General features: G+C 39.3%; 1 protein-coding gene across 1 annotated transcript in view; it reads left to right on the top strand.

Moving 5' to 3' along the window:
- zmat4a (zinc finger, matrin-type 4a) overlaps window positions 1-10,616 on the top strand; it is a 140,793-nt gene extending 130,177 nt beyond the window's left edge. Inside the window, exon 7 of the mRNA XM_062384781.1 lies at window positions 5,626-10,616. Within this exon, the coding sequence (XP_062240765.1) occupies window positions 5,626-5,653 (28 nt within the window). The 3' untranslated portion in view covers window positions 5,654-10,616. The remainder of the gene's footprint in view (window positions 1-5,625) is intronic.
- Window positions 10,617-14,766: the final 4,150 nt, after the last annotated feature.

Genomic DNA, 14,766 nt, shown 5'->3' with positions numbered 1-14,766 from the left:
GATGGCACTGTTTTTCTGTAAATTTTACGTAGTTCCATTCCCATTGATCTATGTGCAGGTGTTTGGTTAAATGAGTTATTCGATAACTCCCTGAAGTCTCTTGATTAACAGCTGAGACTGACTCATGATTGGTTGATTCGGCAACTCCATCCCCCTAATACTTTTCACTTTGTTCATGGAAAGTGGGAGGAGGTTTTTATGAACTCCGAGTGACACAGAACTGTGGTTATCCCCACGGCTCAAGTACATCTCGTTCTCTCGTCCATACACATAATTTAGTTGTTGAACTGATCAGATATCAGAGAGATGCTTCGTTTGTGAGTGCATCGGGAGCCATGTTTGTCCTGTAATGAAACAAAGAAAAAGCTTCAGGCTGAAACTTCAGCTGCTTCTCTAACAAGATCAAAAACGAGTCCAATAAATGTTTTACAAAACTCTTTTACACTTAAGTGCTTTTTTTTAGATTAGATAACTGCCCTATGAAGTAATTTAGTGTGAACAAGGTCACAGATTCAGGCCCCAATCAGTCTGTCTGACCCACCTTCAATAAGGACATCGACAGAAGCCTCGGGAAAACCTCCATCTTGCCAAAAAGTTTCTGCCGAAGGCAACACACAAAAAACCGACCCTATAACAGAAAACAGCCAACTGCAGTTTCCCAAGATTTATCCGACAAATGACACATATTCCCTCATTTAGTCTATATAAGCAGAAGCTGTGCATCAGACATGTCTGTAAGCTTGCTCCCGTCATATAGGTTTGACCAGAATCTGGAGTAAAGACTTTCTTTGAGTGAATTGCTTGCACGTTATTGGGTTTATCTTGTTATTTATTCGTTTTAAGCTTGTTTACTGTCATTTTAAAACATTTCCAACCAGATATTTCTGAGCAAACCTACACTCGAACTTTTCGGTGCATCATAAAACTTACAGCCATTTAAATGAAGTGGTAATCCAGTTTAATTTGTCCTCAATACCCTGAAAAAAAAACATTATAGACAACACATCCAAATCTGAAAGCAGGAAGACACTTCCAGAGGCACATTGGCCCAGTGGAGGCAACCAGTAACAAACACATCAACTACTGTATAGGGATCAGACCTCTGACCTGCTGTTCACCAAGCAGCCTCACTATGTGCTTTACATTCAAGAGGAAACAAACACAAGGGTGTCAAAGGTGGCCTGGGATCCAGCTGCGAGCTAAATTTGACAAACTGAACCTCTACATCTAGAGACAGTGTTTTTTCCAGCTGCATCATATCAGATTAAAACCCAATTCATGTTTGAGAAATTGAAGTGAAAATGCCTTGAAGTGGGAAACAGTTTTTGAATCTGGCAGTTTTAGTGTATGTTTCATCAGGGGATTTATGACAATAGGAGAATCAGTTTTAAAGGAAGGTAGAGCATAGTACTGAGTGTGAATTCATAAATATGGATGACAACAGAGCAACTCAAATTATGGCAGACTACAGAATGGAAGCGGCCCCATTACGGCTATTTTAATGCTCAGAATGTGCTTTTCTTCTCCTCTTTAAAAGCTTTTTTTCCCAGAGGTCTTAGGTCATTTGTTTTTCTTTGCTTGGATATGATGTTGTCCAGTACCTGCTGAGTTTAATATCCCACTGGCCAACTCTCTATTTCCATAAAAATGACACTGGGGAGAGGAAAATAATTGTCCATGTGTGGCTTTCATTGTGCAGACTCTTCACTGTTGTCATAAGAATACCTGACATTTAAATCAGTCATTACTACGTGCATGGAAAATTTGATTTATTGTGTTTTCCCTTATTTTTTTTGTCATGAATATATAATATTATGGTGTTGGATGTCAACATTAAAGATGAAAGGAAGTAAGAAATAATGAGAAAAACATATATAAAACTCCCTTTGAGACAGAATGGGTCAGGCTGCTGTGAACGCTGGGCTCCAATGTGCTCCAATCAAAGCTCCTTCTACCAAACAAGTCGGCTTGAGTAGTATTATTGGTATGTAATGTACTCATACATACATATACATACACATATATATACTTTATATAACATGTTAAAAAAACTGATTATGACAGAAGGACTGTATCCACTGTTAAATCTCACAATAGAAATAATACACACCAAACAAAGAATGTGTTCTGTTCATTCTCAACCTCCAGCTCGAGCTCAAACATGTACAGATGGATTTGAAGAGCTGCCATTTCCCTTCACTTATGTTCAGTCGCTGTTTCCTGTACAAACAAGTGTCTGTGAACTTTCTCTGTAGAACGTGTGTTACCAAAGTAAGTTGTGAAAGCAGCTGCTGTGAACAGCCACTGTGAGAGTCAACCACAACAGTAAAGTCACGGGTGGTTGAATCAAAACAATGAGGTGACAGGTTGCTAAAAAGCTCTGCAGAACTGTGGAGCTGCAGGGATGAGTGACAATGGTCCTTTGGATTTATCCAAATCAAGTGACTCACATTCATTTGACCCTTTGTAAATATAACAATATTCTCTTAGTTGTTTTAGTTGTAACCTTCCAAGCAAAAACCGGAAGGAGTTTCCAGGCACAATCCTGCAGTTACAAACTACTTAACAATCTTAATCCAGTCAGAAATTGCAAAGAACGGATAACATCAAGCGGTTGGAGGAGCCTCCCCGTGCATACAGGTCTGCTTCATGGTGATACAGATGCAGAAGAAAGCTGTGTAACCTGACAGCTCTGAAAGCTCTGTGCTATTCAATGCATCATCATCATCATCATCATCATCCTGTCCGTTAACTCAGATAAAGACATGGAGCACTCGCCTTTTGTTTCCTTTGGTGGTTTGACACTTTAATGTAACTGAAGGGAGATATAAAGAAGTACATTTTCCACAGGGTTAAAACTGCTGCCGTTGTTTCAGTGGTTTAAAAAAAAAAACAATTATGTTTTCTTTTAGTAATCATAAAGATAAAAACCTGATTGTAAAGTTTCCATCTAGTTTTATCGACATCACTTCCCTCCTGGCTACATCTATATTTAAAAGCAAGACGTTGTGCAGAGTAAAGTCAATAAAATGGGATTGAGCTGGAAAGTCTTAGAGAGTTTATCTTCTCGTGCTCGGTGATGCTAGAGCCAGTCTGTGGTTCTGAACACCTCCATGTTTGTGACAGCTGCCCAGACGCTCGCTGTATTTCCTCACGGGGAATCTGTTCAGCGCAGCGAGTCAGAGCATTGTGTGTGTTTAGTCTGATTGTATATTGTGCAGCACTGTTCGGTTCTGCTGCATTAAGCTCTCCAGTAAAACGAGCGTGACAGTTTGCTGTGTTGTGGTTGTTTTGTCCTCGCGGGACTCAAACAGCGGGATGTTCCTTCTGCAGAGCTCACTGTGATTACTCCGCGCGGTTCACCTGAAGATAACATGCAACTCCCAGTTCACTGACAGAGGATACTGGATGGATTATGTGCAGTGGAAACAAGGCAACAAAAACAATGCTAAGTGTCAATCTGTTGTGTTTCCGCCCCGGGTTCCGCTCTTGGCGTGTATCCCCACAGGGGCACGCTGATGGTTTCCTCCCGATTTATTTTACATCTGGGCTATAAAGCACCTGCTGCACTGGTGGTGGTGTTTATACTGTGTATGAGACAGCCTGTCATTGGCTTGTCTGGACTCAGGCCTTGTCTGAGCGATTGAGCCCGTTAGTGTATCAGTTCTGCCGGCTGACCTCAGATGAGGGCTGTAATTGTGTGATGATAAACGGCTGAGACGAGGCCATCAGTCGGTCTGGACCACTGGACCAATATATGAAACGCTGCCCTTCACCTGTTCAGTCACACAGCATCAGGGATCAGATGGTGGCATTTTGACACTGATGTCATTTTGGATTCCTTTGACTGGAGGATAAAAGCTGCTGCTGAACTCCTCATCTCTGCCTCTGCCTTCTTATCCTGCAGTCAGCCTACTGATATGTATAACTCTGGCTATGATTGATCAATTCATCTCAATAGCTCCAGGTATTTTCATTGGAGAATTCGTTGCTCTGAATAACACTGAACTAACAAATGTAATCACCTCTAAGAGTTCCTTCAGCTTATTACTCAATTATAATTGAGTCTTGAAGAAGTGGGAGAACCGAATTTCTTTTCCTGTGGGGTTATTTCATTTCATAAACCATCAGGAATTGAGTGATGCATTTTGCCGATTTATGCAGCCTGTTCACCTGCAGCAGTTTGTTATACTGCTGAATATCTCTGTGCTATCTGAGGCCCTGTTTAATTCTGGTATAACATGCATCTCTGCCTTTCAACTTTTTGCACATGCACACTGGTCTGGAGAAATGACCTTTCGTTCCACCGTAATTGTGTTTAAAGAGACGACTTGAAACAGTGGACATGCCTGGAATTAGAATATGTCTCCTTTGAGATGCTGAGTCACCAGATGTGATCAGATATCACTTCATCTCTCTATATCCTTGGGTGCATTTCTGTCCGTGCTGCTAAAGAACTTTACATCTTGCGTCTCAGGCCAAAGTGTATGTTGGGGACATCAGATGTTAACACCTGACCTGAGCAGAACCTCAGGGTAGAGCCAAGTGTTTCCCAAGTGTACTGCTAGTGCCACATGAGAGAAGGAGTGGGAAACATCAGTCTGAAGTATGAGCATCAGTCATTGCCCCAGTATAGCCACTGCCAAGTAGCAAAACATTTTTTTAGTGGAACGACTATTGTAGAGAAAGTGGTTACGTTTAAAAAATTCCATCACCCCATAATCCAACTCATTACATTGAAAAATATACAGCTTAATCTACAACCTAAAATAATCCAACCCAGTACTAGCTTTTTTTTTTTTTTTTTACATTTCCGTTGTAACCTTTCTCTCCAAGTCCAGTAGCGGTAGCCTCTTTAGATGTCCCATGTCAGTGGTATGAAAGCCATCAGTATTCTTCAAGGAATCAATCAAATAAAATCTGGATTGTAAGGTTTCCATCTAGTTTTATTGACTTTATTCCTTAAGGCTATAACTGAATTGTAAGCAGTAATATTTGCCCAGTAAAGTCAATAAAACTGGATCAACCTGCAAGATTAGCAGGTTATAGGTCAAAACCACTCATTTGACACATTATGTCAGATATGTATTTGAAAGTAGAAAATAACCTTGTTTGGAACAGTGTCTCTAAACAGATACAGTAAGAAATTCAAAGATGGCAAAGGAAGTCTGTAAACACTTTCACCCTGGTTTTTAAATAGGGTCACAAAACAAGGTTCACAAAACTTAATTGTAAGACAATTCTTGACTGTAAACCGCCTGGGAGTTTGTTTAAAAACCAGGGTGAAAATCATTCTTCAAAATAATTGAAACTGGATCCTCAGCAACACTGTGTTGAAAAGGACAGATGTGTATCTTCAGTGTGGTTGTGATAATTCATCCTGATGCTGCAGAACGTGACGCAGCCTGGTTGTGTTCAGGTTGCATCATTATTATTCTGTCGTCGTTCCATCAGCACCACAGGTCTAAAGGCCAAATCGAATGTACCATTTGTGAAAAATGCTTTACAAGATGTGAATATTTTTTGCATGAATATTTTTCCAGTTGTTGCTTTATCTCTGAATATGAGACGCACTATGAATTAATAAGCCTGACTCGCCCTCTCTCTCTCTTCTTTCTCCAACAGTCTGAAGAACCAGATATGTGTCCAGTGAGCGTGGGACAAAGATGAAAACCCAACTACTGGATTGATGTCAGACAAGCTGTTGTCAGCTTGCCCTGCTTATTCTGCCTCTGCTCCGCTTCTGCTCCCTCCACATCATCTCTCTCTCTCTCTCTTTCCCTCTGTCTGTTTTGGCCACCCCAACAACGAGGACAATTTTGTTTTTGTAACACTCCAGCGCTGTATCAACTCTCACCTGGCAGTCTACAGTACAGTTTTGACCATTGAACTTTTAAACCATTGACCCTTGACATTCCACTGCAGCTGAACCTTGTGTTTGGGATCCACTGACATGACAGTGGCTCCGGCACACGGCAGCCTTTCTTTACATGCATGGACTAAATTATACTCTTTCCACGGGATGCTAAGAGCTGTACGTGGAATTTTGACTTGAGAATATGAGGGTTGTTTTCAGCTGTTGTTGTGGAACAGTTGAAGTTGAAAATATTTATTTGAAATTGAAAGAAAAGACACACAAATGTACATTACAGTACTGTATATTATTTAGCATTGTGGGCTTTGGCTATGAGAACATGATTCTCTTTGTCCTCAGATTCTGTACACACACAGTGCAACTTAACTTTAATGCTTTTATTGCATACATGCTTGCAGTGGAGCTAAATCCCCTTACTGCTGAAAGGGGTCTATGGCAATAATGACACTGGTTGGCCTCTTTCTGTACAGTATGTTGAAATGGTTTTATCTTCTATTGGCAGTGCTGAACATTAAATGACTTCTGTGGCTCTTGTAGTGCTTTAAGGAGACCAGCGGAACTGATTAGCGACATCAGCATCTACACAGGACCAGTAAATAGTTTTTTTAAACTTTAAAGGAATAATTCTGGCCGATTACAACGAGGCTTTTATTTTGAATGTTGGCTATCCTTCCTATTGTTAATGACTCACCAAATAAATGTGTGAGCTCTGGGAACACAGCAAGATCACTAAAAGAAGTCCAAATGGGCGAAAAAGACAAGTAGTCCAATGATCCAACAGGTTGTGAGCAAAACACCTAAGTCAAGTCAGATTTAGTTATATAAATATAAAAACAACAGGAGTCAACCCAAAGTGTTTACAGTCATGATTAAGTTAGGCGAACTATGAAATATTACTCCATCCATGCATTCATTAATGTTTTGGATGTTTCCAGTAGCAACAAGCCAAGATATTCTTCTTAACATCCCCTAGTCCCCCAGGTCTACCTGTGGAATTCTAAGCCCTTCCCGAGATTCAAAATAAAGAGGTTTCCAGTCCAAGGCCCTTCTGAATGTCTGGGAGATGTTCATCCTGAATAAAGGTGGAATCATTTTCAGGGGACATACATGACTTTGCAAAACTAAGCAAACAAAGGTGTCATGATAATTCACTACCCATTCTTGTGGAGGTGCACATCTGTGCATCAGCCAAGTTTGAAAGTTGCACAAATCAAAAGTACAAATAGAAACAAGCCGGCCTCATGGTCATCTCTGATATTGTCCCTGCTTTTAACATTCATTTATTTACAGGCTGCAAAAGCTGATTGAAACCAGCAAGTACAGACTCCCTGTTTAGGACCCAAATCTTGGCCATTTGTAACAACAATTTCGTTATTTTTAACAAAAGTTTTTGACCGTAATGGTACTGGTCAGGTGTTTAAAAAAAGAGTTCCTCTTCCACCGTACCACGACTTTCTAATAGTGTTTGCATTCCTGCCTCGATCGCAAGTTACACGTGGCCTAAAGGGAGCAGTTCTTTGTTTAACACCGTGACTAGCGTCTTGGAGGGGCTGACCCTCATCACCCAGTGTGCACTGGAGGTCGCAGCCTAATGTCGCCAGCAGAACAGAACAATCTGCACACAGTATAGACACAGTCTTGAAGGCCTCACTCAATAGGTTGTCAGATGCCGCAACACTGCTACATCTACATTGGTGGATCCAATCCTGACATTTAACTTTCCTAACTTTACGAAACAAACAATGCAACAATCATGCTCACATTAAGCAGCAATTGGCCATGTGTGTGGAGCTGAGTCAAGATGGACATACATTGTGGGACTTTAATTCCACTTATGTGCCATTCGGTGATGAAATGTTCCAGAAAAGAGGCATCTGCAATTTAAGCATTTTAAGCATTAAGCTGAATGAAAACATTTTAGGATACTATATTACGAACAGAGCACTGGCCACATTCCTAGTACTCTATTTCTAATTATTTCTTGCTGTGCAAATACTTCTAGCCATAAAGCACATACTTTCGACTACTGCATATTTCCATGTTGCCCGGACGCAGTGATGGTCAAAATGGATGAGACCGTTTGACTAGCCATCTCCACGTAATTTGCACAGTGAATGCCCACTTCAATTTTGGTTTGGACATGCTTACCATTTCAATAATTGTAGCTATTGGCTCATTTAAATCAAGTCTGAAGGATCAAGTTTCTTGTCCCTGTTTAGTCATCTCTTCATGCTCCCAGATCTCAGCAGTTTGGTGAAGACATTGTGACGATAAACCAACATAAACGATTCCGAATGCTACAAATATGAAACTCAAGCTGAATTAAACCAAGATGTGATAGATTATATGGTTTGATTAGTTCCACAAGTTAGAAAAGAAAATAGAAAATATTTGTATCTAAAAGCTTCATATACAGTCCACTGTATGTGATTAGTGTTAAAGGCTTGGAAATATTCCCTCTGGTTAAGATGCTTTCATTTCAGTATGGTCTTCATCTCAGGGAGGTATAACTGCTTGCTTCAGTGCTGTTGAGAATCTAACAGTCACACGTACTGAATCCATTCCACTATGGAGCCTTGTAGAATGTGTTGGTAGATAATGGAGTGAACCATAAGTGTGATGGTTTCACAAAAAGAGTCTTGATATTGTAGAGTGTATTAAAGGGTAATTCAGCTTTATATACCCTATCAGTGAAAAATGTTTGAACACCATTATTTGCAAATAATTCCTACAGGTCCCCAACTTTAATGGTGACTTACTTATCCCTTAGTGCAACATGTATTCTGATACATGAACAGCATAACACATCCTTTAGCAACATAATGAAGCAGCACACAGTTCTACATGATGGAAGAGCAGCTCAGTCTCCAGAACTAAGGTCTTTGCAAACTGAGTCATCAGTCAATATGTTTCTTATGCAACGATGAAAGTTGTTGAGTGTGATGCGTTTTGTTATTCTATTGGTTTCAAGAATTCACAGTAGGAGATCAAATGGAGTGGGTCAGTGAGGACGATTTTGTTGTGCTCTCACTTATTGAAAGAGGAAGAAAAACCTCAAATCCTGAGAAGCCTTCAGGAAGAAGGAGAATTTCATCTTCTGATCAATGAGCTGAGCAATCATCCAGATTGCTTCCAAGCCTTTGTCGGGATGTCAGTGGTCCGGTTTGGTATTTTACCAGGACTGATATCACACATTAAAAAGAAGGAAACAAATTCCTGGGATCCAATTGATCCTGAACAGCTCAAACTCTCTAGAACAACTTTGACAGACGCAAATAAAAAAGCAACAAATCATGTTCTAAAATCTTGATGATGGACGGAAATGCAAACTTGATGTGCAAAGATCTTTTAACCCCAAGGAGAGAGAGAAAGCCTCCTTCGGAGCTGGAGAGCCCTTGTCTTCCACTGTTTTAGAGCTACACATGTGCCTGTTCAAGACCCACTCAGAGAAGGAGTCTTCCTTTTAACATCATTGAGGCTGAACATTAAATTCTCCACTCTATAATACACAAATAAATAAGAATCAGAAATACTTTATTGATTCGATGGGGAAATTGTATGGCATTATAGTGAACAGATTTTAGCAGCACTCTGTATCTCCACTCAGATTTCCATGGCTGTGTGTCCAATGAAGGTCAAAAACAAGCTCTTTGAGTTTATGATTCCTTTAAAAAAGCAGACAATCAGTTTAAAGTTAAAAAATCTAACTTATTTATTTATATATCGGAGAGTGGGTGTTGGCATTCAGCTGTTTATGATTAAAGTTTATTATGTAGGCATACAGTTGTTATAACTCAAACAAGGGCTCTCTGGCTCTGCAGGTTGATGATATTGCAAGGAGCTTCAAGTGGAATATCTGTTCCAGTTTGGGGTCAAACTTTCCAAACAATGTTTGATTTATTGTAGAAAGAAAATCATGATTGTTTAGCTGCTAACATTTTCAATTGTTTACTTGTTTATTCATAAACAATGAGACACACAAGTATGAACGTCTAAATAACAGCTGGAGAATTGAGGTGTTCTAACACTTTTGACTGCTATTGTATATAGATATATACACTATATCTTATTCGAAGCTTATGTAGCATTCTTCTTTCTTACATGTCACGTTAAGAAATTAAAGATGTCGACTTTAAAGCCAGTGTTGTATAACCAAGAACATGAGGACAATTATAAATTCTGCATAACTTACTGTTGTTGATCAGATACATTGATGTATTTGCTATCTGTTTACAATATATGTGATTTACTGTCATTTTCAGCGCTGTGTGAAATGCAGAACTGTTTAACTCAAAATGTAGCTTTGACTCACATAGTTGAAGCGTTTAATTTTGCAGAGACGTCTAAAAGTTTATCGACCGCTGAAATCACTGGAACATAAAGCTGGAGGGAGAATAAATAAATCCTCATCATGGACCGAAAACAGACTGCTGCTGGCTCATGTCAGAGCCACCAGCTGATGTGAGACATTAACGAGAATTTATAGAAATGTGTTTTTTAAATATTGCAAAATAAGACATGCACGTATGATTTGTTATTGCAAGTCAAAAAAATAAAAAACTTCACTGAATTGCTTTGCTCAGCCTGAGTGAAGACATTGCTATAAGGACACTTTTGCTTTGGATGAGTCATGTCTCCTTCATCACAGGACGTCCACCTGTCATTCATACGCCCTCTAGTCCCTTTGTGCTCTTGGTTATGTGCTCTATTGTGTCTAAGAAAAGAATTAAAGACACTTGCAACCACACAGACTATGCTTTGTATTGTGTTGCTTCTTCATCTAGTTGTTTACAGTAATTATACTGAAGTTATGTTGATGCTTGTCAGTAAAGTTCGTATTACTCTTGCAATCAATGTTGTTGAGGTTCTACACACCGACTTCAGGCAGAATGGAATTCAAAACTACTACACATACCACAGAGGCAGTGAAATACTTTTAATTTATTATTTTGAAAAACCTATGAAACTTTCAATCAACAGATAGGTTGTCAATCAGTCATTTTGTCTGTGCCATTGTGACAGCAGTAGCTAGAGCCATTATGTTTTCAGGTTGTCCATCCGTACATATCTCCGTCGTAGAATGTAAATGGAGTCCCAGATTGGTCTATGCACGAGGAGGCATGTAGAGAAGGAAGCCAGAGTATGAAGTACTGAGGTATCTGTGCTGACCTCTAAGGGGTCAGGTAGAATTCTCTAACACACACAGTAAATGGTCCCTTTGTAAATCACACCCGCTCTGGAAACGTACGCACTAGGGTCTGCCTCATTATCCGCCCTCATCACGCACACATTTAACCGTTAAAGTCTCCTCGCATTTTATTTTCCTATGCCTGGCATTAAAAGTGAAACTATCTGAATCACTGATGGTGTATTTATACTAATTGGTTTTTGAGCTCTTGGAACAAAAGTATGAGTAGCCGAGGGCCAGGCTTTGTTGTTTGGATACACTTTAATCGCATTTCACGTTCTACCCTCCTGACTGCAAAATTATACCTGCTATCTTTCTGATCCGGAGAGGTGTGTTTCCCAGCGATGGAATCATCTGCCAATGTTCTACCTGAGCGTGATAAGAGTGATGAAGAGGAGATGGGGCCTCAGGCTGGAAAACATCTGAGGCCGGGATATTTCTGGTGCAATTCTGTCCCTGCGTTTGATAGAGGAGAAGGAGAAGGGGGAGTGTATTTTAGGTCTTTAGTGGGGGGGTATGGGAAAGAATCCAACCGATCCAGTGACAGGTATGAAAAGCAGATTTAGCTTTATTCAAGCTTGATAGCAAGGAAATTAAATAAAAGACACATCATTGTTTTTTATTTGTACCTACATTCAATTTCCCATAATTGAATTAAACATTTATATTTATTATTAGCATTTTGATTTTAACTATTGAATAAACTATTTTCGTTAGATTTCTGAACTAAATCACTTCAATAAATGGAAATCTGGCATTTTAGGGGACTGATATCTATTAGTGCAATTTGTTGCAGCTCCCAATAAAACTCCAAATCTAGGGATGATCTCAATGTTCTTTCCTTCAAGGACTGTTTGGCTTTGCTGAGGATGACCTGCATGTGTTATTACACTTATTATCTGCTGTTCTTTGCAGTTACAGGGTCATGTTAGCGAGTCAGAGATGACAAATGTGGTTGCATAAATTCCAGGGTGCGTGTTGCATACAAATTGACCAATTAGTTTCTTATTTTTCAAATCCTCAAAATGTCAATATATAAGCTATAATGACACCATAGTGATACATTTTTGGCCCATTGCTGCAAAACCTTCTTTGCTTGTTTCTTCGTCTTTCTATCAAATGTGTCAAATCATGCATAAATGCACTGCATACACTATGTTATATATAATATATGGTGAAATATGTACATACATAAATCAAAGATAATAATAAAGTATGTTTGCATTAGTAGCTGATGGTCTGTCTATATGCTCCTCTGACATGGCAAAAACAATTTCTCAGCTGCCTTGCTGTAAAATCCAAATTGACACAGTAGAGTCATGATTATTAAATCTATTAAAGCTCTGACGCCTGATTGGTAGATTTGTAACTCTGGCTGAATGTCTTTTTCTTGGAGGAGATGAGATTCTCCCTCTGAATACAAAGTGGATGAAAGTTATCAGAAAAAGTAATGACCATGAATACATTTTTAATGGCACATTAATAAAATATTTTTTGCCTCACAATTTCCTGCGGCTGAAACGCAACTTCCTCAAACTTCCCTTTGGCCGTCCGCAAGCTCTGTTCTCATTACCGGAGCTGATACTACATACAGCATGGTATTCAGGGAGGGAGAGCAGCTGCATGCTGTGACCCCTGTATGTACGACACATATACATCCGTTCAGACACAGTTACAAGGACACACAAAATAAGCCTTTCGGAGAAGTGAATCACTTCCTGAGTTTATAAAAGATAGCACACATGAGCAGAAGCATGATCTTGGTCATGATAAATAAGTGGCAGTATTTATCAGGCTAAAAAGGCTTTTGTTTCAAGCTGAATAATAAACAGGCTGAAAATTGTGTGTTTTCTTTCTAATATCCATTCTCATTCCACTGATTTGACACATAGAGGTTTACATGTTGTTCCATTTAATCTGGGGTTCTCAAATCTGCTGCCTGTTATGAATTCTAAAACCATTTCGCATTGTGCAGAAGAAGTTGATTAAGTAAGAGTTGGTCTATGTTTTTTGTTGTGCAATAGTAGGAGTAGAATTGACGTTGGCTAATTATTAATAATCATGAAATATGATTATTAAAATAACAATTATTTCTTAAAAATAATCAAAAATGATAAAGCTATTAATTAAGAATAGTAACACATTTAATTAGAAATGATACGGTTATCCATTAATAATAGTTAAAATAATTAATGAAAACAATAAAATTATCAATTAAGAATAATACAAATCTGTAATCATTGCTTATTGTCGCGGGGCACCACCCTGGTTACAGGGACCAACAATTCAATCTATAAAATATCAGTCTCAATGATATAAGTTATATTAATAATCTCAATATTTAGTATTAATGATTATATAATAAACAATGAAGGGTTTTAAGTTCGAGCACAGGCAATCATAATCCAGCTGCAATCACATACATATGCACAAATAATCACAGACTACAGACTAATTACAAAAGCATTTATTAAAAAGGGGAAATAAAGTTATAATGTTATTCAATGATTCATCATTTTAACAAGCTCCGATATTTCAAAGATAAACACAGCCGCAGCACTTATCACAATTCAGAAAATACATGTAAAACCGGCGGTCTACCTATGTATGTCTGTCTCGGTGTGTGTGTGTGTGTGTCTGTGCCAAAGGGTCTCTCTGTGTGTGTGTGTCTATGTGTGTGCATGTGAAATACAGTTAGTGTTATTTAATGATTCATCATTTTAACAAACTCCCATATTTCAAAGATAACAGCAGCAGCTTATCACAATTTAGAAAACACATGTATTCATCTATGTGTATCTGTGTGTGTGTATCTGTCCGTGTCTATCAATGTGTCTCTGTGTCTGTGTGGGTGTGTGTGTGAGTGTGTGTGTGAGAGAGAGAGAGAGAAAAAGAAGGGGGGGCGTGGCGATGACGAAGTCACGTCACCTCTAAGCGCCTCTGGCGGCCGATCATGATTCGTGGAATCAAGGCCTAAAAACTCTCAAAATGGCGAATTGACTACAAAACAAGATGGCGGAGCCGTTATGAATTTAGAGCCAGAATGTGAGGAGAGTGAGAGAGGAGGCGTGGCAATAATAGACTCAAAATGGTGGTTTAACTTGCGTTATTCAAAATGGAGTCTATGTTAATGACACCATGTGGCCGGAGCTCACACTGGTGGTCGTCACATGAATTACACAAAGGGATTTTCAGACAAAGAGAATTCTTTGTCTCTGCTTTGGCGTTCGGCCGCATGGCTTCCAGATGTGTCCAGCCTCTCTGAATATAGATTTAACTATGTTACATGAACTGTATTCTAAATACAGATCGGATGTGTGTATAGGTCGGTTTAGAAGGAGAGAGAGAGAGAGAGAGAGAATGCAAGGAGAGAGCAAAGCTCTTAAAAGAACCGTCAGAGACAAGTTACGTTTACTTTACCACTCAGCACCTAAGTGGCGTTGTGTGCTGAGGTTTGACCGGTAAAGTATCTTTAAAGTTGTTCAAATGGTCACAATGAGCTGGAGACGCTGCTCACGGCGCTTAAAAACTATGGCACAAGGCCGTAACCGGGAACCGGAAGTGGCGAATCGCCGCTAAAACACTAGAGACTCGGCGGTCTCATACAAAACAAATACATTCAAGTATTAAACAATACGCTACGTATTAGATTAACATCTGCCCAGACAATAAAGCCTCTTACTGTGACCTTCACGGTGTTGCA

Source organism: Platichthys flesus, chromosome 3 (genome assembly GCF_949316205.1).
Source record: "Platichthys flesus chromosome 3, fPlaFle2.1, whole genome shotgun sequence".
Lineage (NCBI taxonomy): Eukaryota > Metazoa > Chordata > Actinopteri > Pleuronectiformes > Pleuronectidae > Platichthys > Platichthys flesus.
The sequence above is the reverse complement of the archived record's forward strand: the minus strand, read 5'-3'. Positions and strand labels throughout refer to the sequence as shown.